Source organism: Bubalus kerabau, chromosome 12, assembly GCF_029407905.1.
Source record: "Bubalus kerabau isolate K-KA32 ecotype Philippines breed swamp buffalo chromosome 12, PCC_UOA_SB_1v2, whole genome shotgun sequence".
Taxonomy (NCBI): domain Eukaryota; kingdom Metazoa; phylum Chordata; class Mammalia; order Artiodactyla; family Bovidae; genus Bubalus; species Bubalus kerabau.
The window spans coordinates 51,084,401-51,106,429 of NC_073635.1; the positions used below are offsets into that span (position 1 = coordinate 51,084,401).

A 22,029-nucleotide genomic window follows, 5' to 3' on the forward strand; every position below is an offset into this window, starting at 1 on the left:
TCCAATCAAATACTACTTTTGCCATTTATATACACTTATTATATATAAGACTGTATATACAGGCATCTATATAAGAGCTTGTTTATAAAATGGGTAACACTGCCAGTAATTTTTAAAACTGTTGCTTTAATACATAAACTTGTGTTGCCTTTACTATTACTCAACTGTTTATTTTTTATTAAGATATAATTCACATACCACAGAATTTACCCTTTAAACTATCCAAATCAGTGGTTCTTGGTACATTCACAAAGCTGTGCATCAATCACCACTTTGTAATTCCTGTTTGTCTGATTTTTTTTATTATTATTTTAAAAAGTGGAAAACCAAAAGTATAATTTTCATTCAATAAATATCATTTAATCCTTAAGCAGCTTTGTTGCAGAAAGTGAAGTCCGTGATTTTAGATTATTTTCGGTTTAGAATCAGTTTTCACACAGTTTCAATAATTGCAGCAATTTCCTTGAATTGTCTGTAGAAATTCTGAGGAGAAAGGGGGAAACAATATTAATTTTGCTTTTAGAGGATTCTTTAGTTCTTTTAATTATATCTGTCCAGAGGAGGGTCTATAACTTATTAAGTCTGCATTTTAATGTTAAATCCTCAACTATTATTATTCGAAGGTTACTATAAGAAGCAAAAGGTGTAATCTGGTGCAAGCAAAACTACTACTGTAGGGTTGAATAATCAGCTCATAAATAAACTTTCTGAAAGCATCCAACAAAGTTCTTTGAGACCACACCAGAAAGATTTATTAAACGTCCAGCGCTGTCATAGACAATAAAGACTTTTAAAAAATGACACATTGGGTCCCAGGCTTTGAACCAGTTTTAATTTAGTGCAAGACTGCATTTCAGGGTGATTGATAGAGGCTGTCTTGTCAGTTACAATAAGAGAGACCTAACACTAATAGCAGCTTATATGCGTGTGTGCTCAGTCGTGTCTGACTCTTTGCAATACCATGGACTAGGGCCTGCCAGGCTTCTCTGTCCACAGGATTTTCCAGACAAGGTTACTAGAGTGGATTGCTGTTTCCTCCTCCAGGGGATCTTTCTGACTCAGGGATCGAACCAGCATCTCTTGCGTCTCCTGCATTAGCAGGAGGATTCTTTACCACTAGCACCACCTGGATTTATATCCTCATATTTTCCCTCTTCTTTGGACTTAATTCTCTATTTTGCTTCTTAAAAGAGTATCTGTATTTTGTTTTATGTCATGTGTAAATTTATTATTTTTAATAATAATAAATTTTATTATTAAAATAATAAATTTTAATAGGAGAAAGTAAACATTTGTTCAAAAACATATACTGATGATCATAATTTCAGCTACTAAAGATATTAGTCAAAAGCTCAAAGAATGTTCCTTCATCCTCAGTTTTGTAATGGGACTAACAGGCTCTGACTGCCTGGTTAGCTATCAGCCATGTAAGAACTAACTTTAAAAGAGCTGTCCCATTTGTGATCTTTTTCCTGAGAAAATTTTAAGAGGTAGAATCTGGGAGCAAAAATGCAGCAAAGAAAAATAAGAATTAGGCCAGTATTATAAATTACAAAAGGACTGAGACCTGTATTATTTTTTGAAGTGGATTTGGTCTTTATATTCAGCTGAAGGCTACTCATATATCACATACACTGCATTTATTTCTTTTCAACCTTGTCTTAACTACTTCCAAGACACCACTTCACATTAACAGTGTTGAAGCATGACCCTTTTTTGTTCTAAAGTGGACATATCAGTTCTAAGAGAAAGAAATTAAAAGGAAAGAAAATCCTTAAAATCACTACCTCAAAAAGATATCTGCACTCTCAGATTCAATGCAGCATTACTCACAATAGCCAAGGTGTGGAAACAACCCAGGTGTCTACTGACAGATGAATGGGTAAAGAAAATGTGGTGTGTATATATACACAGTACTATTCATCCTTTGAAGAGAAGGCAGTTGTGCTATTTTTGACAATATGGGTGAACCTGGAGGACAATATGCTAAGTAAAATAAGCCAGACACAGAAAGACAAATACTGCATGATCTTACTTATACGTGGAATCTAAAAAAAGTGAGATTCATGGTAACAGAGAATAGATAGCAGTTACCAAGGCTGGGAAGGTAGAGGACATGAGGAAATGCTGGTCAAGAAGTAGAACTTTTCAGTTACAAGGTAAGTAAGCTCTGGAGATCTAAGGCATAGGTGATGGCCACAGTTAATAATATAATAATGTATTACATATTTGAAATCTGCTAGAGAAGAGATTTCAAGTTTTTACCACACACACACAAAATGTTAACTATGTGAGATGATGGATATATTAATTAGTTTGACAGTAGGAATCTTTTCATAATGTAAACATACACCCAAATATCACACAGTATACCTTGCATGTATACAATTTCTGTCAATTTTACCCCAATAAAGCTGGGGGGAAATACAGTTTGTAAAAGAAATCAAAAGCATCCCAGAGGGCTTTCCCTTGTGGCTCAGTGATAAAGAATCTGCCTGCCAATGCAGGAGACATGGGTTCAATCCCTGGTCCAGGGAGATCCCACATGTCTTGGAGCAACTAAGTCTATGTGTCATAACCACCGAAGACCACATGCCTGTCCTCCAGAACAAGAGAAGCCCATGTACTGCATCTAGCCCCCACTTGCTGCAAATACAGAAAAGCCTGAGCAACAACGAAAATAAATAAATTACAAAAAAGCACCCTTGAGTGGTATATGAGGAGCTTTTCTTAAAAAAGAAGTCTGGGGTTCCAGTTCAAGATGGTGGAGTAGAAGGACGTGCACTCATCTCCTCTTGCAAGAGCACCAAAATTGCAACCAGCTGTTCAACAACTATCAACAGGAGGACACTGGAACACACCAAAAAACGATACCCACACCCAAAGACAAAGAAGCCACGGCAGAGGGAGGGGCACAACCCCAATAAAATCAAATCCCATACCCACCAGGGAGGCAACCCAGAAACTGGAGAACAATTATACCAAAGAGGTTCTCCCACTTGTGGAGGTTCTGAGCCCCATATCAGGCTTTCCAGCCTAGGGAATCTGACAAAGGGACTAGGAATTCCCAGGGAATCTGACCTTGAAGGCCAGTGGAATTTAATTATAGGACCTCCATAAGACTGGGGAAACAGAAACTCCAGTCTTGGAGGGCACAAACAAAATCTTTTATACACCAAGACCCAAAGTAAAGGAGCAGCAAACCCACAGGAGACTGAACCAAAACTACCCGCGAGTGTCAGGGAGTCTTCTGTGGATGCATGCGTTGGCAACGGCTCACCACAGGCATGGAGGCACTGGTAGCAGCAGTCCTGGATGGTCCCCCTTGGCATAAGCCCTCTTGGAGGCTGTCATTAACCCTACCATAGAGCCCACAGACCCCGGGGCTGGGTCGCCTCAAGCCAAATGACTAACAGGGAGGGAGTTCGACTCCCCATCAGCAGATAATTGGATTAAAGATTTACTGAGCAAGGCCCTGCCCACCAGAGCAAGACCTAGTTTTTCCCACCTTCTCCCTCCCATCAGGAAGCTTACACATGCCTCTTAGCCTCATCCACCAGAGGGCAGACAGACGAAGCAAGAAGAACCACAGTCCCACAGTGACTAAGACAAAAACCACATTACAGAAAATTAATCAGGATGAAAAAGTAGAGAGTTATAACCCAGATGAAGGGACATGATAAAAACCCCAAAAACAATTAAATGAAGTAGAGATAGGCATCTTTCTAGAAAAAGAATTCAGAATAATGATATTGAAGATGATCCAGGATCTCAGAAACAGAACAGAGAAAATGCAAGAAATGTTTACCAAAGATCTAGAAGAACTAAAGAACAAACAAACAGAGATGAACAATACACTAGAAGGAATCTATAGCAGAATAATGGAGGCAGAAGAACGGATAAATGACCTGAAGGACAGAATGGCAGAAATCACTACCGCAGAACAGAATACAGAAAAAAAACGAAAAAAAAAAAAAAATGAAGACAGCCTAAGAGACCTCTGGGACAACATTAAAGCACCAACATTCGCATTACAGTGGTCTCAGGAGGAGGAACGGAGAAGGCAATGGCACCCCACTCCAGTACTCTTGCCTGGAAAATCCCATGGACGGAGGAGCCTGGAAGGCTGCAGTCCATGGGGTCACGAAGAGTCGGACACGACTGAGCGACTTCCCTTTCACTTTTCACTTTCATGCATTGGAGAAAGAAATGGCAACCCACTCCAGTGTTCTTGCCTGGAGAATCCCAGGGATGGGGGAGCCTGGTGGGCTGCCATCTATGGGGTCGCACAGAGTCGGACATGACTGAAGCGACTTAGCAGTAGGAGGAGGAGAGAGAAAGGACTTGAGAAAATATTTGAAGAAATAATAGCTGAAAACTTCCCTAAGATGGGAAAGGAAACAATCAACCAAGTCCAGGAAAAGCAGAAGAGTCCCAGGCAGGATGAACCCAAGGAGGAACACTCCAAGATACACAATTCTTAAACTGACAAAGATAAAATATTAAAAGCAACAAGGGAAAAACGACACACAACATACAAGGGAACTCCCATCAGGTTGCCAGGTGATTTCTCAACAGAAACTCTACAAGCCCAAAGAGAAAGGCACGAAGTATTTAAAGTGATGGAAGGGAAGAACCTACAACGAGGAATACTCTACCCAGAAAGACTCTCCTTCAGTGGATATAGGATCGTACATATCGATAATTACCTTAAATGTAAATGGACTGAATGTGCCAACCAAAAGACACAGACTGGCCAGGCAGATGAAAACATATGCATGTATGCAGTTCGACTTACCACATCACTCTGCTTGACCCCCCAAAGTGCATGTAATTATTTTACACTGTTAGGTTAATCATGTTCCCATTATGGCTTGCAACTGTAATTATCTTTTCTTTTTTGTCTGGCTACTGATTATGAAAACTGATAAACATCTTTTACTACTGTAATTATATAACTATTACTCACTTAATACCATTGTATCATGACTGGTCAACAGAAAAATAATAGAATTCTGTATCACCAAAATTGCTATTTAATAGAAAAACTTGTAATCACTTTTCAAAATCCAGATGCATATGAGAATTATCTTGGTTTGGTAAAAAATACAAATGCCCAGGTATTACTTTTTTTCTTCAAAACCCCAGATATGTTTCTAATGAGCAGCCATGTTTAAAAACAACTGGACTATATGATGATCTTTTATTTTTATCTAGTTTGTTCCATTTTTTCTATTCCATATTCAGTGCTCCCATTTCACTTAGTTTATACTTTCCAATGTCTCCAACTTTTCTCTCTCTCTTTTTTAAGTTCCTTGTCAAGTCTTTATCAAGTGTGGTAGAAAAGCTTTTGTATACATATATATGTGTGTGTGTGTGTGTATATATATCTATAGTATGTGTAATATATATATATATATATTTTAGAAAACATAAATTTTGTCTAAAAAAATTATGACATTTTGATTCCACTTGATTTTGTATGAACAGAATGCTAGATTTCTAATCTAAAAGAAATAGCAGATCTACAATAAGCAACAAAGGTATACTGTATAGCACAGGGAACAATAGTCAATATCTTGTAATAACCTATAATGGAAAATAATCTCAAAAATAACATATGTATATGTATAACTGAATCACCCTGCTGTGTACCTGAAACACTGTAAGTCAACCATACTTCAATAAAATATATATATCAAGAAGAAAAAAGAAAGAAGTCTGGGACCAATATATTTTCAGTTTTATAAAGAATTCTCATTACATTTCCATTCCATTCATCTTGGTGGCCTTTCTTAGATTATTTGACTTTTTTAGAGTAGGAAGAGTTGTAAGTAAGAATTCATATCTATTCACTCACCATAGGTATCAAAATGAGCAAACAAAGACAAAACTCTAAGGTCAGTTAAATTAGCCAAAGACAAAGCATTTCCGGGTATGTATATTGAAAAGAAAATCTGATTTCTCATCTACCTTCTTTCTCCCTTTCTTGCTTACAGAAAAGAGGTGAAATAATAATATATATAATGGGCTTCCCAGGTGGTGCAGTGATAAAGAATCCGCCTGCAAATGCAAGAGACTCAAGTTACAGGTTTGATCCCTTGCTCAGGAAGATCCCCTGGGGGATGAAATGGCAATCCACTCCACTATTCTTGCGTGGAGAATTCCACAGACAGAGGAGCCTGGTGGGCTTTACTCCATGGGCCCACAGAGAATTGGACACATCGAGCAACTGAGTGTGCCTGTGCACACACACACTAAAAATAATAATATATATAACATGATTCTAAATATAAGCTACTAAGTTACTCAAAACCCTAGCAGATAAAATTAGCTATCAAGTACTAGTATTAGTGGTCTGATCTGCATTTAGTAAACATTATTAGTCAGAAAATTCAAGGTCAATACTGTTCAAAGGTAAGATTCATTCAGCTTCGTCATTCTTAAATATTAAGCCTATGAAGAATAAAACAGTTAAATACAAAGTAAATACCCTGCTAGAAAAGATGCAAGTTTCTTAAATATACTCACAGATGAGTACTATGGAAGTGATGGAGTGTCAAAGTATACAAATTCAACATATTATATTAAAAATAATATATTAATAATTCCAAAATAAAACAAATTGAGATCTTTTGTATGTGTTAAATGTAAAGCACTCAAAAGAATTGCAAATAAAGTTAAAATTTTCTCTTAAAAATGATTTTATGTATCTTTTTAAGCAGCAGTTATAGAATAACAGCTAAAACTGAATGAGTTATATCACAAACCTGAAACTGTGCGATTGTCATTTCAAAGGACTTGTTCTTCACTTGGCCTGAATGATCTGCCACTTTGAGCATCACTGCAACATAAGGATACTTAAGAGATCTGCAGCTGTCGGAGCTCACAGCCATACCCAGCTTCCACTCAAAATCTATGAGCTGTAATAAAAGAGTTCACAATAATACACCAGTTATAACATTGCCCTGAATGCAGATATTTATTCAAATTTACTGCTCTCAAATTCAAGTTTTAACTTCAAGTGCAATCATAATAAAAGAAAATGTCTTCAACGTAATATTGTTAGGGGGATAATAATCAAATGAACATGGAGAGAGGCAAAGGGACACAAACAGGGCTGGAAAACAACAACACTGTCATAATTACAAAAGGGAAAACACAAAAACAAAATTTTCCACCAGATGTGTAAGGGAGGCAGATATGTCAATATCGTTTTCCTTTGTTTTTTTTTTCAGTTTGCTTCTGTCCTTAAGGGGACTTTTGAATCATCTCTTATCTCATTTTCCTGTTCCACTTATGCCCTTCCCGCATTTCACAACCCGAAAGTCCTAAAGTGGAACGTGAGTTATACACCATCTTCATATTGACTGAGGCACACATGAGAACAATTCGTTTCCTTCCTCATCTCAGTCCTTGACCTGAAACCTTACGCTAGCATGAATACTGGGGGAGGTGGTTTTAGATTTCATCACTGCTGATGGATACTTGTCAGGTGATGTGCTAGGCAGTTTACATGCATTAAATGCCACACTGAATCATCATAACATTATAGACTATAATTTCCATTTTGCAGATAATAAAACTGAATTTCAGAGAGCTGATATAAAATGCACAAGGTCACACATTTCTGGACTCAGCTGAAACCAAAGTCTTTTTGACTCCAAAGATTACATGCTTTGGAGTATGTAATACTTTCTATCAACACTTTCTAGCTAATTCTTTTCCATGATTGCTCAGTGTTTCCATGACATAAAACAGGACTGGATAAATGCAGCCCTTAATACAGAGCTCAAACCTTAAGATAGTATACGGAAGAAAATTTTGTATCTTGTACCCAAAGCTTAGGCAGATAGGTAGGACACATAGGCACTTATCAAAAATACCTACTGACCAATACCTTTTGCGACCAAATGAATGCTTACTGGGCAAACAGCTTTACTTATTAATAAAATTTTATAAAAGGTGGGTTTAATATAAGGACGAAACTTTCCTCCCATCTTCAGACTGGCTTTAGACAAAATCAGCTACAGTATGAAGGCCAGGCTGATCCTGATAAAAGGTTAACATCTTTGATAAGTAAAAAGACTGTACAGGTCCTTTTTAAATAACAGTTTCCCATACAAAAATAGAGAAAGGATAATGGGTAAACAAGAAAAGAACTACAAGCTGATAAATATATGAAAGGAAACAGGAAAATGGACATTTAAACCACAGAGATATCACTACACACGCACCAAAGTAGCACAATTTTAAGTTTGACAGTTCTAAAACTGGCATGGAAGGATGTGTCACAGTGCACTGATGGTAGTCTAAACTGGGCCAGTCTTTCAGAAAATTAGCTTCACTTAAGCAAAATGGCCGTCTGGGGAGGCCTTACAAATAGCTGTGAAAAGAAGAGAAGCGAAAAGCAAAGGAGAAAAGGAAAGATACAAGCATCTGAATGCAGAGTTCCAAAGAATAGCAAGAAGAGATAACAAAGCCTTCCTCAGTGATTAATGCAAAGAAATAGAGAAAACAATAGAATGGGAAAGACTAGAGATCTCTTCAAGAAAATTAGAGATACCAAGGGAACATTTCATGCAAAGATGGGCTCAATAAAGGACAGAAATGGTATGGACCTAACAGAAGCAGAAGATATTAAGAAGAGGTGGCAAGAATACACAGAAGAACTGTACAAAAAAGATCTTCACAACCCAGATAATCACGATGGTGTGGTCACTGACCTAGAGCCAGACATCCTGGAATGTGAAGTCAAGTGGGCCTTAGAAACCATCACTATGAACAAAGCTAGTGGAGGTGATGGAATTCCAGTTGAGCTATTTCAAATCCTGAAAGATGATGCTGTGAAAGTGCTACATTCAATATGCCAGCCAATTTGGAAAACTCAGCAGCGGCCACAAGCCTGGAAAAGGTCAGTTTTCATTCCAATCCCAAAGAAAGGCAATGCCAAAGAATGCTCAAACTACCACACAATTGCACTCATCTCACATGCTAGCAAAGTAATGCTCAAAATTCTCCAATCCAGGCTTCAGCAATACGTGAACAGTGAATTTCCAGATGCTCAAGCTGGTTTTAGAAAAGGCAGAGGAACCAGAGATCAAATTGCCAACATCCGCTGGATCATGGAAAAAGCAAGAGAGTTCCAGAAAAACATCTATTTCTGCTTTATTGACTATGCCAAAGCCTTTGACTGTGTGGATCACAAGAAACTGTGGAAAATTCTGAAAGAGATGGGAATACCAGACCACCTGACCTGCTTCTTGAGAAACCTATATGCAGGTCAGGCAGAGCATTTATCTGTCTTCAAGTGAAAGGTTCTTAAAAGTATGGAAAATAAAGCTGACAAAAGTTCAAGAATCAAGAAGCCATAACTTTTTGCAAAACTGTACAAATTTTCAAAATACTCTCATTTAGAGTTGACTCTTTAAAAATGTGGGTTTGAATGCAGGGATCCACTTACACACAGATGCTTTTTAATAGTAAATAGCAGAGTACTACACGGTCTGCAGTTGGTTGAATCCACCTATAGGCAGAAGAACCCAGGATATGGAGGACCAACTATAAATTACATATTGATTAATCCCTATACTGTTCAAGGGTCAACTGTATTTTATCTTATTATGAAAAACATTATCATGTCAGTTATTTAAACGTTTCCAATTGGCAACGGGTACTCACTAAAAGTTTCTGAGTACAGAGAACAGCATGAAAGTATTGATTTAAAAATATTCATCTGGTGGCAGGAGAACACAGTAATCCAGGTTCAAGGTTTTCTGTACTGGAACTACAATGGTGACAAGCAGGATTAGGCTTATTGATAAAAGAATGACTTGACAGTCTTGATGATTGTCTGCAGGGTTAAGGGAGGTATCAAACACAACTAGAAGAGTTTGAGCCCGAATGACTAGGAGAATATATCATATAGGAACCAGGACTTTTTATATTTTAAGTCTAAAAGTATTATCAAAATGCGATAACCTATTTGAGAAAAGAATCTAAAAAACAATTAATATATGTATATGTATATATAACTTAATCACTTTGTTGTACACCCAAAACACAATATTGTAAATCAACCATACTCCAATAAAATTAACAAAAAGAAAAGGGATAAGGAATATCTAAATAGGAATGTTCACTAAGCTGCTAGAAATTTCAGAACAGACTTCAAGGGAGTTCATGATTAGAGATATCATTTTACACCAGTTAAATGGTGACATTCAGAAACCTAACCAATCATTTTTTAAATGTATTCAGGCATACAACTCATTGATGCAAGAAGTTATATTTTTACTGTCTACAATAAAATGATAGAGTAAAATACTGTAAAGTCTGAAATAAAACTCTGGATTATCCAGAACATTTCAAGAAGAACAGCAATTAAAGATCACAATGTTGCAATTCACTGACCATTATGATGGTGGAACTGGCAGATGGGAAAATAGGGACAGCTGTCATTTATTGTGGGGAAAAGAGCTTTTTGTTTGTTTGTTTAAATAAATAAATTTAATAACAAATAAATTTAAAGGCTTAAAATAATGTACATTCATTAGCTCATACAGTTCTGGAGATCACAAATCCAAAACAGGTCTCAATGGGCTCAAATCAAAGTATCAGCAAGGCGGCACTCCTTTCTGGAGGCTCCTTGCCTTTTTCAGCTTCTAGAGGCCTTCCACCGACTTTGGCTCATGGTCCTCTTCCATTTTCAAAGCCAGTGATTGCTGGTTGAGCCTTTCTTGTGTTACAGCACTCTAACCTTCTTTTCTGACTTCTTCCACTTTTCAGGACCTTTGTGATTCTACATGGTCCACCTGGAAAATCTTTGACATCTATTTTAAACTCAGCAGATTTGCAACCTTCATTCCATCTGCTACTATAATTGCCCATTGCCATGTAATGTCACATATTCACAGGTTCTGAGATTAGGATGTCTTTGGAAAATGGTTGTTCTGTCTACTACAGGTATCAAAAATATAATACCCTTAAAAGCAGTTGGGATAGTTCCTCTTTCTATTTTGTGAAACAGTACAAGTTAGACGTCCTTCACTCCTTAAAGCTTTAATGAAACACCCTCCTTGTATGACTCTTTTTCAGGGATGTTAATACTTGAGTTAATAAGTGACTTTTTTTCTCCTTTAGTTTTCTTGTGTCAATTACCAGTTTAGACCCAATATTCCATGAGAGCCATAAAACTCCCGTCAACACACTGGACGATCTGTCCACTGCATTTTGTTTTTCCTGGAAAAATTCCACCAGATCCCTGTGTTCTCTTAGCCCAAAACTAGACTGTTCACTCTTTAGGAAGACCTAATTCTCGGAAAAATCCCTTTGTTACTATAGTATAAATAAAGCAATATAGTTCAAATTTATTATAGAATGAAGGAAATGATTTTAAAAGAAAAAATACAGAAAAACCCAGTAGTAAAAAAAAGAGAGAGAGAATATCCATAAGTAAAATGAATACAAAGAAAAAAAAAACAATCAAGATGCAAGTATAGATAAAAAGGTAAACAAAGAAATTAGCTGTAGTCTGTCACACTAAAATTAGTTGACAAGCTGGCTTATATCTCAACATTCAAAAATAAAGATCATGGCATCTGGTCCCATGACTTCATGGTAAATAGGTTGGGAAAAATGGCAACAGTGGCAATTTTCTTTTCTTGGGCTCCAAAATCACTGCAGATGGTGACCTCAGCCATGAAATTCAAAGACACTTGCTCCTTGGAAGAAAAGCAATGACAAACTTAGACAGTATATTCATATATTCAAAATCAGAGACATCACTTTGCCTACAAAGGACCATACAATCAAAGCTACGGTTTTTCCAGTAGTCATGTATGGATGTGAGAGTTGGACAATAAAGAAGGCTGAGCACTGAAGAATTGATGCTTTCGAATTGAGGTGCTGGAGAAGATGCTTGAGAGTCCTTTGGACAGCAAGGAAATCAAACCAGTCAATCCTAAAGGAAATCAACCCTGAATATTCATTGGAAGGACTGATGCTGAAGCTCCAGTGCTTTGGCCACCTTATACAAAGAGCCAACTCATTGGAAAAGACCCTGATGCTGGGAAAAGACTGAGGGCAAGAGGAGAAGGGGTTGACAGAGGATGAGATGGTTGGATGCCATCACCAACTCAATGGACATGAGTTTGAGTAAACTCCAGGAGATAATGAAGGACAGGGAGGCCCGGCATGCTGCAATACACAGGGTCGCAAAGAGTTGGACACAACTTAGCAACTGAACAATAACAAGAAATTATGGCTGAAGTTATCAGTAACATAAAAACATCACAATAAAAACTGTGTACAAAGAAAAAAATTTTAAGACCATTTCAGTTTAAATTTATTTTTCAAAATACAACTAGGAGAAAATTTAAAAAATAATCATGCAAAACTCTGCTATCTGAAAAACTATCGTCATATTCCTGTGTCCTCATTCCTAGTTTTTGTATGCAAGTTTTATAGCCAGAATCACAAAATACACCCTTATATGTTCTCTCCTTTTTTAAATGAAAGTTTTCAAATGCAAAGTATTCTGTACACATTAACTGCTCTCTAAAGTACTATAAGGAAAAGATTGGTTAAGCAACTCATCCAAGGATACAAAACTAATACAGCTGGTATTCAAATCCAAATTTGTCTGATTCCATATCCCAGCCCTTTTCATTATATCAATACTTAGCTGCAACAAGACAATGATTCCGAATTACAGGAAGTTCTAATAGGTAAAGAAAAGCAGACAGGTCTGGGATGGGGCAAAAATGTTTAGCATCTTCTAAATGCTAGACATGCATTGTCCAATACAGTAGCCACTAGCCACCTGTGAATATTCTTAGCTCTAGCCTAAGTGGACAATGTTTGCTAAGCCTTTCTCATCTTGCTCAGCAGCACCTTCATCCATGCTTTGATTTTCTTCAGAGGACTTAATGATTTTATTTAGTTGCTAAATCATGTCCAACTCTTTGTGACCCCATGGACTGTTAGCGCGCCAGGCTCCTCTGTCCATGGGATTTCTCAGGCAAGAATATTGGAGTGGGTTGCCATTTCCTTCTCCTGGGAATCTTCCTGACCCAGGCATTGAACTTGGGTCTCCTACATTGGCAGGCGGATACCTTACTGCTGAGCACCAGGGAAGCCTTTAGAACAGTTTCTAAAATCATGTTAATTATGGTTCATCCCCTATGTCACTATAGGGGGAAATGGCTATCTAGTTAATATTGAATCTACTATAACATTATCTGATCTGATACAAACTGAATGTTCCAATAAGTTATCTGTTGAACTAATATGTTTAGAAATTCAGGGGTATATGGTAAGTGATCTCCAAAGACAGTTTCCAAAAACTAATTCCACTCTTCTCTGTAAGTACACGTCACTCCTCACATCAAGAAGGGGGACTTATTTTCTCCCTGCACAAATCTGAGCTGTACCTGTGCTTGTTTTGACAAGTAAAATATGGCAGAAGAGGTGCTCTGGAACCTGTGAGCCTGAGCCTTAGGAGAACTGGAAGCGTGTGCTTCCTTCTTCATGGAATGCTGGATCTTGGGACCTACCCACTTGGAACCCAGCCACCATGACGTGAGCAGCCACATGAGGAAGAACCAAGTCACGCCTATGATCAGCTCCAACTGAGCTCTCAGGCCAGGTTGTGACTAGCACGTGAGACCTCTTCACTTCCGGCCCAATTAGGCTCCTAGATGACTGAGGTCCCAGCTGACCTGAGAGGGCGTAGAAACCACCACCCAGCTAAGCCCAGTTAACCCACAGACTCATGAGAAACAATTAAACAGCTGTTTTAAGTCACGAAGTTTGGGGTGGTTTGTCATGCGGTGACAGATAACTCAAACAGAGCAAATACAACTAGCTGAAAATAGTTTTGTTAATAAACTTACTACAATACATGATGATTTATCAAAAATGAAATCTCAAAACTAGCTAATCTTAACTCTATTCATTTATAGAAACTGTAGCAAATACAAATAATTAAAACAATGTTTTAATGACCTATTTTCCAAGTGGCTCAGGTTTGAAACTTCAGTTAATTTTGATTTTTCTCTCTCTGCAACACAAAACACTTACAAATTCCTAGGTACTCAAGATCTGATTTCAGTCAATGCCACTGACATTTACTCCCTCCTTCCCAATCTCACCATTACAAAGTCTTTTAAAAAGCCTGCCTTCAGACTTCCCTGGAGGTCCGGTGGTTAAGAAACCACCTGCCAATGCAGGGGACGCAGCTTCAATCCCTGGTCGGAGAAAATCCCACAAGCCATGGGGCAACCGAGCCCATGCACCACAACTACTGAAGCCCACACTCTAAAGACCACGAGCCACAACTACTGAAATCTGTGCTAGAGTCCGTGCTCCATCACGAGAGGCCGCCGCAATGAGAAGCCTGTGCACTGCAAGGAAGAGCAGCCCCCACTCACGACTTGAGGAAGCCTGCATATAGCAATTAAGACTCAAGAGCAGCCAAAGATGAGATAAACAAATGACTTAAAAAAAAAAAGGCTTGCCTTCAATTTTACTGCGGATCCCTAATTAAGTTTCTTGCCTTTGGTCTTTCTCAGCTCCAATCCAGAGGAGACTCTAAACACTACTTATAAAGGAACCAAATCTAGCATCGCGGGTCAAAACCCTACTGCCTCGAGAACTAGTTACAACCCTTCCCTTGGCAGTTAAGACCCCTCAGAGCACAGTCCCAAATCACTTTCGTGCTCAAGCTGGACCGCATCCTTTCTTTACATTATCTTTCAGTCTTTACACTTTTGTTCATGCTGCTCATTCCTCTAGAATACAACTCTCAAAGGTCTATCTAAAATTCAAAATGCCTCCCAGTTTTCCCTGCCGTGAAGTCCTTCGTGGTTTACTCAACCTTTCCATGAATGTTCATGTCACTTTTTACGCCGTGGCACTTAGAACATTCTGCCTTGAACAGTACTCATCTGTGGATCTGTCTCCCTCCCCCACCCTCTGCTGCTGCTGCTGCTGCTAAGTCACTTCAGTCGTGTCCGACTCTGTGCAACCCCATAGACGGCAGCCCACCAGGCTCCCCTGTCCCTGGGATTCTCCAGGCAAGAACACTGGAGTGGGCTGTCATTTCCTTCTCCAATGCATGAAAGTGAAAAGTGAAAGTGAAGTCGTGGACTGCAGCCCACCAGGCTCCTCCATCCATGGGATTTTCCAGGCAAGAGTACTGGAGTGGGTTGCCATTGCCTTCTCCGCCCCGACCCTCTACTGGACTGCAAAGTCCCTGAAGGGAGTTCATACATCCTCATGTGACTTGCAGCTCCCAGTACAACACACAGGAGAACGGTCATGCATTTTTTAAATTATTACACAAACTGTACAAAAATTTAAGTCACTGTCTCATATATATTATGTTAGGTGACCATAGTCGTAAAGAACCCACTTGCCAATGCAGGAGATTCAAGTGATACAGGTTCAGTCCCTGGGTTGGAAAGATCCCCTGGAGAAGGGAATGGTAATCCACTCCAGTATTCTTGCCTGGAGCATCCCATGGACAGAGGAGCCTGGTGGGCTAGAATCCATGGGGTCACAAAGAGTTAGACACAACTGAAGCGACTTAGCTCGCACACGTATCTCATAAATAGGAAGAGGGAAAATGGCACTAGATGTCATGTGTCAATACACATCCTTCTGTTGATTTATACTATAAAATTAGCAAGAAGGAAAGCAATAAAATGTGGCAACAATCATTCATCTATGATAAGGAGTCCTAATTAGACATCTATAAAAGGGAACCGCGAATTAGTTCAAAACAATGATTGTAAGTATCGGAATGTGAACCAATGAGTAACCTTAGGCCTTCTGGTGCTGGATAAGATGGGATGGTTTGTTAAATTTAACAAGTTCAGACTCAAGTCGACAGACCTGAGTTTGAAGTTCACCTCTGCATCCTTCTACCCATGTGGCTTTGGACAAGTTACTATGTCTCTATGCCCTAATATTCAGTGAAGTACTTAGGAAACAATAGCAATACTATGTTCTAGGCACTGGGACTATTAAAAAAATTAAAGTTCCTGACCTCAGAAACTTACATTCTATTTGGGAAGACAGACAATAAGCAAATACATATACAATATGGTTGCAGAAAGTGTGAAAAACAATAATTTTTTTTGGCCACACCTCCTGGCATATGGTCTCTTAGTGCCCCAACCAGGGATGGAAACTGCACCCCTTGCAGTGGGAGCTCAGTCTTAATCACTGGAAGTCCCAAAAGAGGTTTTAAAAATGCACATAAGGGGACAGAGTGGCCAGGAAGGCTATATAGTTACAGCCCGGGGCAGATCTCTATGAGGAGATGATTTCTGAATGCAGAGACACCTGAGTCAAGTGAAGGAAAAAGCCACATGGATACCTGGAGAACAAGGCTGGAGTGGCATGAGCTAGAAGAGTGTGGAAGAAACAAAGGGTCATCGTTTGAAGAGCCTTTCAGATCAGATCAGATCAGTCGCTCAGTCGTGTCCGATTTTTTGCGACCCCATGAATCACAGCACGCCAAGCCTCCCTGTCCATCACCAACTCCCAGAGTTCACTCAGACTCACATCCATCGAGTCAGTGATGCCATCCAGCCACCTCATCCTCTGTCATCCCCTTCTCCTCCTGCCCCCAATCCCTCCCAGCATCAGTCTTTTCCAATGAGTCAACTCTTCGCATGAGGTGGCCAAAGTACTGGAATTTCAGCTTTAGCATCATTCCTTCCAAAGAAACACGTAAGACTTTTTTCTAGTGAGACAGAAATTCTCTCTTATAATTGGCTTCAAGAAGGGAAAAGACCTGGTCTAGATGGCAAAAGTCACTCCAGATTGATGAACAGCACATGGAAGTTTTAAGAAGGAAAACAAAAAGACCAAACTGTGAGCCAAATGTAGTATCTAGGGGTTTCCCTGGTGGCTCAGTGGTACGGAATCTGCCTGCAATACAGGAGACATGGGTTCAATCTCTAGGTCATGAAGATCCCCTGGAGGAGGACATGGAAACCCACTCCAGTATTTTTGCCTGGGAAGGCCCATGGACAGAGGAGCTGGCAGGCTACAGTCCACAGGGATGCACAGAGCTGGACATGACTTGTGACTAAACAACAACAGTATCTACACAAGAAGATGATGGCAGCAAGGGGAGATAAATTTAGAGAATGTAAGAGGGAATGCTTGCTGATGGACTGTATGTGAGGTGTGAACTCTCACTGGGCGTGTGGTCCCAAATAATCTTGCTGATTCTTATACTGGTGAGAAATATTTAAAGACAGAAGGTATTACAGCTCAAAGAATTTAAACTAGCATTAGTCCTAAAAATGAGCTATATCTGGTACATTGAAAAAGCATATACTACAAATAGAAATGACATCGCTATGTCAAGGATTTTTTCCCCTTACAATACTACTAAATACAAATAACCATTTTGTATTTTAAAACACATCAAAAAGCACATCATGAACTTTGAATAATATTCCATTTGAGTTACTGGAGGTAAAACAGAAGTGTGAGGTCCCCCTAACAACTGGGGGTAGGGGGTGGGGTAACTGAGATTTTAACTCACACCTGTCTACACCTGACCTGCCTCTTGAGAAACCTATATGCAGGTCAGGAAGCAACAGTTAGAACTGGACATGGAACAACAGACTGGTTCCAAATAGGAAAAGGAGTATGTCAAGGCTGTATATTGTCACCCTGCTTATTTAACTTATATGCAGAGTACATCGTGAGAAACACTGGACTGGAAGAAGCACAAGTTGGAATCAAGATTGCCGGGAGAACTATCAATAACCTCAGATATGCAGATGACACCACCCTTATGACAGAAAGTGAAAAGGAACTCAAAAGCCTCTTGATGAAAGTGAAAGAGGAGAATGAAAAAGTTGGCTTAAAGCTCAACATTCAGAAAACTAAGATCATGCCATCTGGTCCCATCACTTCATGGCAAATAGATGGGGAAACAGTGGAAACAGTGTCAGACTTTATTTTTTGGAGCTCCAAAATCACTGCAGATGGTATTTGCAGCTATGAAATTAAAAGACACTTACTCCTTGGAAGGAAAGTTATGACCAACCTAGATAGCACATTCAAAAGCAGAGACATTACTTTGCCAACAAAGGTCCGTCTAGTCAAGGCTATGGTTTTTCCAGTGGTCATGTATGGATGTGAGAGTTGGACTGTGAAGAAAGCTGAGCGCCGAAGAATTGATGCTTTTGAACTCTGGTGTTGGAGAAGACTCTTGAGAGTCCCTTGGACTGCAAGGAGATCCAACCAGTCCATCCTAAAGGAGATCAGTCCTGGGTGTTCATTGGAAGGACTGATGCTAAAGCTGAAACTCCAGTACTTTGGCCACCTCATGCGAAGAGTTGACTCACTGGAAAAGACCCTGATGCTGGGAGGGATTGGGGTCAGAAGAAGGGGATGGCAGAGGATGAGATGGCTGGATGGCATCACCAACTCAATGGACATGAGTTTGAGTAAACTGCAGGAGTTGGTGATGGACAGGGAGGCCTGGCGTACTGTGATTCATGGGGTTGCAGAGTCGGACACAACTGAGCTACTGAACTGAATGTCTACAGTGAGCCTCCCAAGAATTCATCAATTACAGTTTGGGTTTTCCTACCCTGGCACTGGATTTTATGGCGGTTTGTGTTGTGGCAAGTTGTGATTCTTTGTATTCACCTGTCTCTCCAATTCAGGGGACAGCAGTTTGCCCTGTGACCTCACTTCTCTGACAAATCCAAGAACTGTTCATTTTTCAGTCTGTTCAGCTTTTCATTTATTTGAAGGCAGAGTGATGACTTCCAAACTCCTTACACACTGGACCAGAAACCAGAAGTCAGTCACTTTTTATAATTTTATTCATAAAAGTTCAAACATCTTTTGTTAGATTTATTGCAAGGCACTTACGACCTACTAATGTTAAAAATGACATCTTTTCAAAAATATTTTTCAACTCTCTGTGTTAGAACTACAGAAAAACACTGAATCATCTTCCTAAACTCTAATATCATTTCTAATAGTCTACTTGTAAATTATCTTGGCTTTTTCTATGCACAATCATGTAACATGTGAACGAGTGCGTGATGGGATGTGGAGCACACTGAGCAACAATCCCCAAAGATGTCCACATTGCAACCCCCAGAAACCTGTGAATATGGTACTTTACATGACAAAACAGACTCTGTAGATGTGTCTAAATTAAGGATCTTGATGTGGGGAGGTTTTTATGGATTATCCAGCTGGGCTTTAGAAGAAAGTGGAGAAGGGTCAGCATCAAAAAAGGCAACATGGTGATGAAAGCAGGAAAGACAGGTGATGACAGAAGCAGAGGCCAGAAGGATGCACTTTGAAGATGGAAGAAGAGGCCACAGGGAAGGAATGCAGGAAGCTGAAACAGACAAGGAAGCAGATTCTCCCCTAAAACTTCCAGAAGAAACACAGCCCTGCTGGTACCTTGACTTTAGTTCCACGAGACTAATTTTGGGCTTTTTCTTAAATTTATTTTTTAATTGGAGGAAAATTGCTTTACAATGTTGTGTTGGTTTCTGCCATACAATGCAAATCAGTCATAATTATACATATATCCCCTCCCTCTTGATAATTTTGAACTTCTGATCTCCAGCACTGTAAGAATAAATGTGTTGTTTCAAACACACCTTCCCCTTCACCCTCCCCACTCAAAAAAAGGTTCAATGTTTAAAACTCTGGAATCCAGTATACTTCAGTCTCAGGATACCTTACTCAAATAAACATAGGACTTAATGTAAGAAAATGGTTGAGATGATTTATGACAGACTGAATTCAAGTTATTAAGCAATAACTCTGAGCAAAGCCAGACAGGGGGTTGATTACTATCTGCTTTTCCCCCAATCTCTCAGGAATCCTCAAAAACAGCAGCAAGGTCAGCTGGAGCCAGATGTCAGAGGGCAGTCAATGGACATCTCTCAGTCCCTGTGTTCTCCTTATTTATCTCAGCCCTTATATTTTTGTGGTCGTGGGTAACTTCTGTGTTTAAAATACTCTTTTAATACTCTTCTGGGTAGTGTTACAGGTTACTTGCTGCTGCTGCTAAGTCACTTCAGTCGTGTCCGACTCTGTGCTACCCCATAGACAGCAGCCCATGAGGCTCCCCCGTCCCTGGGATTCTCCAGGCAAGAACACTGGAGTGGGTTGCCATTTCCTTCTCCAATGCATGAAAGCGAAAAGCGAAAGTGAAGTCGCTCAGTCATGTCCGACTCTGTGCGACCCCACAGACCGCAGCCCACCAGGCTCTCCGTCCATGGGATTTTCCAGGCAAGAGTGCTGGAGTGGGGGCCTTCTCCCAGTCACTTGCTAAAAACAGTTTATTCGTTGAAACAAGACAGGAACTCTTGCAACAAAGAAACTGTCCTAAGATATGCTTAAAAATTCAAATTCTTTTCCCAAGCATAAAAAATACAAACACTGAAAGGTTAAAGAGGTAAACTCTTCATCGTCAACAAACTGCTTTTTAAGGGCCAAGAAAATGTTTGCGGTGCTATCTTCGTAAATTTTAACAATTTCTTCTCTGTATATATTACATGCCCAAATACTGTGCACCTAGTGTCGAAACAACGGCGCTTAATCAAGGAAGATTAACATCTGATCTGTACTCTTTGGGCTGGAGTGGTTGGGGGAAATTAGTGGCTACAACCTCAGGAGCAAAGTGGAAGGAGCAATCAGGAAGGCGGAACGAAACTCAGGGGCTCGCGGACACAGGCCTTGGTAGAAGGGCGTGCCAGGAAAGGCTCACGGTGGCATCTCCCGCAGCTGCCGGCGGCAGGCGAGGGGCCAGGTTCAGTCGCCCATCCCTTGCCCAGCAGAGCCGGGCGGGGGACGGGACTGGATGGCCACTCACTCACCTGGTTGGTGACCTGAAATGGAAGCAGAAAACACAATTCAGGGAACAGTGTTGCTTCGGAGCCCGCTGCCCCAGTTCCTTTCAAACCAGGCCTTACCTTGGACTTAGCATCCAACTGAGGCTCACTGGACTCCTCCATAGCACGGTTCAGGGCTCTCACCATCCACTCTGGGGGACGCTCCCAGGAGCCACAAACACTTCCGCTTCCTCTTCCCGCCCCTCGAGGCCCGGCCCACGCAGGGTACGTGGGGGGGCGGATAGAAACATCTTTGTATTATTCTCCTTAGTCTCAATAAGACATCAGTTTTATGGAGCCTAACAGTAATAAAGAAAATACTGTAAAGGAAAAGGTTTTAATATTTGGCATATAACCTGTGCAGGGAAAGAGCGACTATCTTTAGGATGCCGCCACCCCCTACCTATCCCATAGACATGGACTCATCCTGTCTGCCGCCCACAGCGCCCTCTGCGCAAGCGCAGACTTGTGGCGGCGCAGACTGGTTAGAAATCAATGAGAACTCAGTTCAGTCTCTCAGTCGTGTCCGACTCTTTGCGACCCCATAGACTGCAGCACGCCAGCATTCCTGTCCATCACCAGCTCCCGGAGTTTACTCAGACTCATGTCCATTAAGTCGGTGATGCCATCCAACCATCTCATCCTCTGTCGTCCCCTTCTCCCGCCTTCGGTCTTTCCCAGCATCAGCGTCTTTTCAAATGAGTTAGTTCTTCGCATCAAGTGGCCAAAGTATTGGAGTTTCGGCTTCAGCATCAGCCCTTACAGAGTCTCATTTTTAAAAGGAGACCTGATAGATTAAATGCCTGGCTTATAGAAACATGATATTACGCTAGTCATGATTTCTTATTGGGGGTACACTTTTTTATCCATACTGCCGACAAATGAGGCCAAATTATATTAGGTTTTGATATGTTCTTAAGTATTGCAAAAAGGCTATGTTTTAGGATGGTTGCTTGGCAATGAAACACAGGCTAAAGGCAGATGACACGGTCTCTACACATAAAGAAAGCTGGACACATTCCTACTGGGATAAATAATATAAGACAGTAATCATTGTGGTGTGCCATGAATAAGTTACAGGTGTGCAGAGAAACACCCTCTCCAATAGCTCCAGGGAAAGACGGGTGGA

General features: G+C 40.1%; 1 protein-coding gene across 4 annotated transcripts; it reads right to left on the reverse strand.

The window, feature by feature from the left end:
* Positions 1-279: 279 nt before the first annotated feature.
* On the reverse strand, positions 280-21,131 carry COMMD6 (COMM domain containing 6). 4 transcript variants are annotated; one of them, XM_055542663.1, is made up of 4 exons: positions 20,982-21,131; positions 20,745-20,897; positions 6,771-6,923; positions 280-483 (listed from the first exon to the last, which is right to left on the reverse strand). In XM_055542663.1, exons 1-4 carry the CDS (start codon positions 21,045-21,047, stop codon positions 433-435), a joined length of 423 nt encoding a protein of 140 aa, XP_055398638.1. In that variant the 5' UTR covers positions 21,048-21,131; the 3' UTR covers positions 280-432. The 4 variants fall into 4 exon arrangements, with proteins under 4 accessions (XP_055398638.1, XP_055398640.1, XP_055398641.1 ...); XM_055542665.1 differs by having other exon boundaries at positions 20,678-20,897; XM_055542666.1 differs by lacking the exon at positions 20,982-21,131 and having other exon boundaries at positions 20,886-20,897.
* Positions 21,132-22,029: the final 898 nt, after the last annotated feature.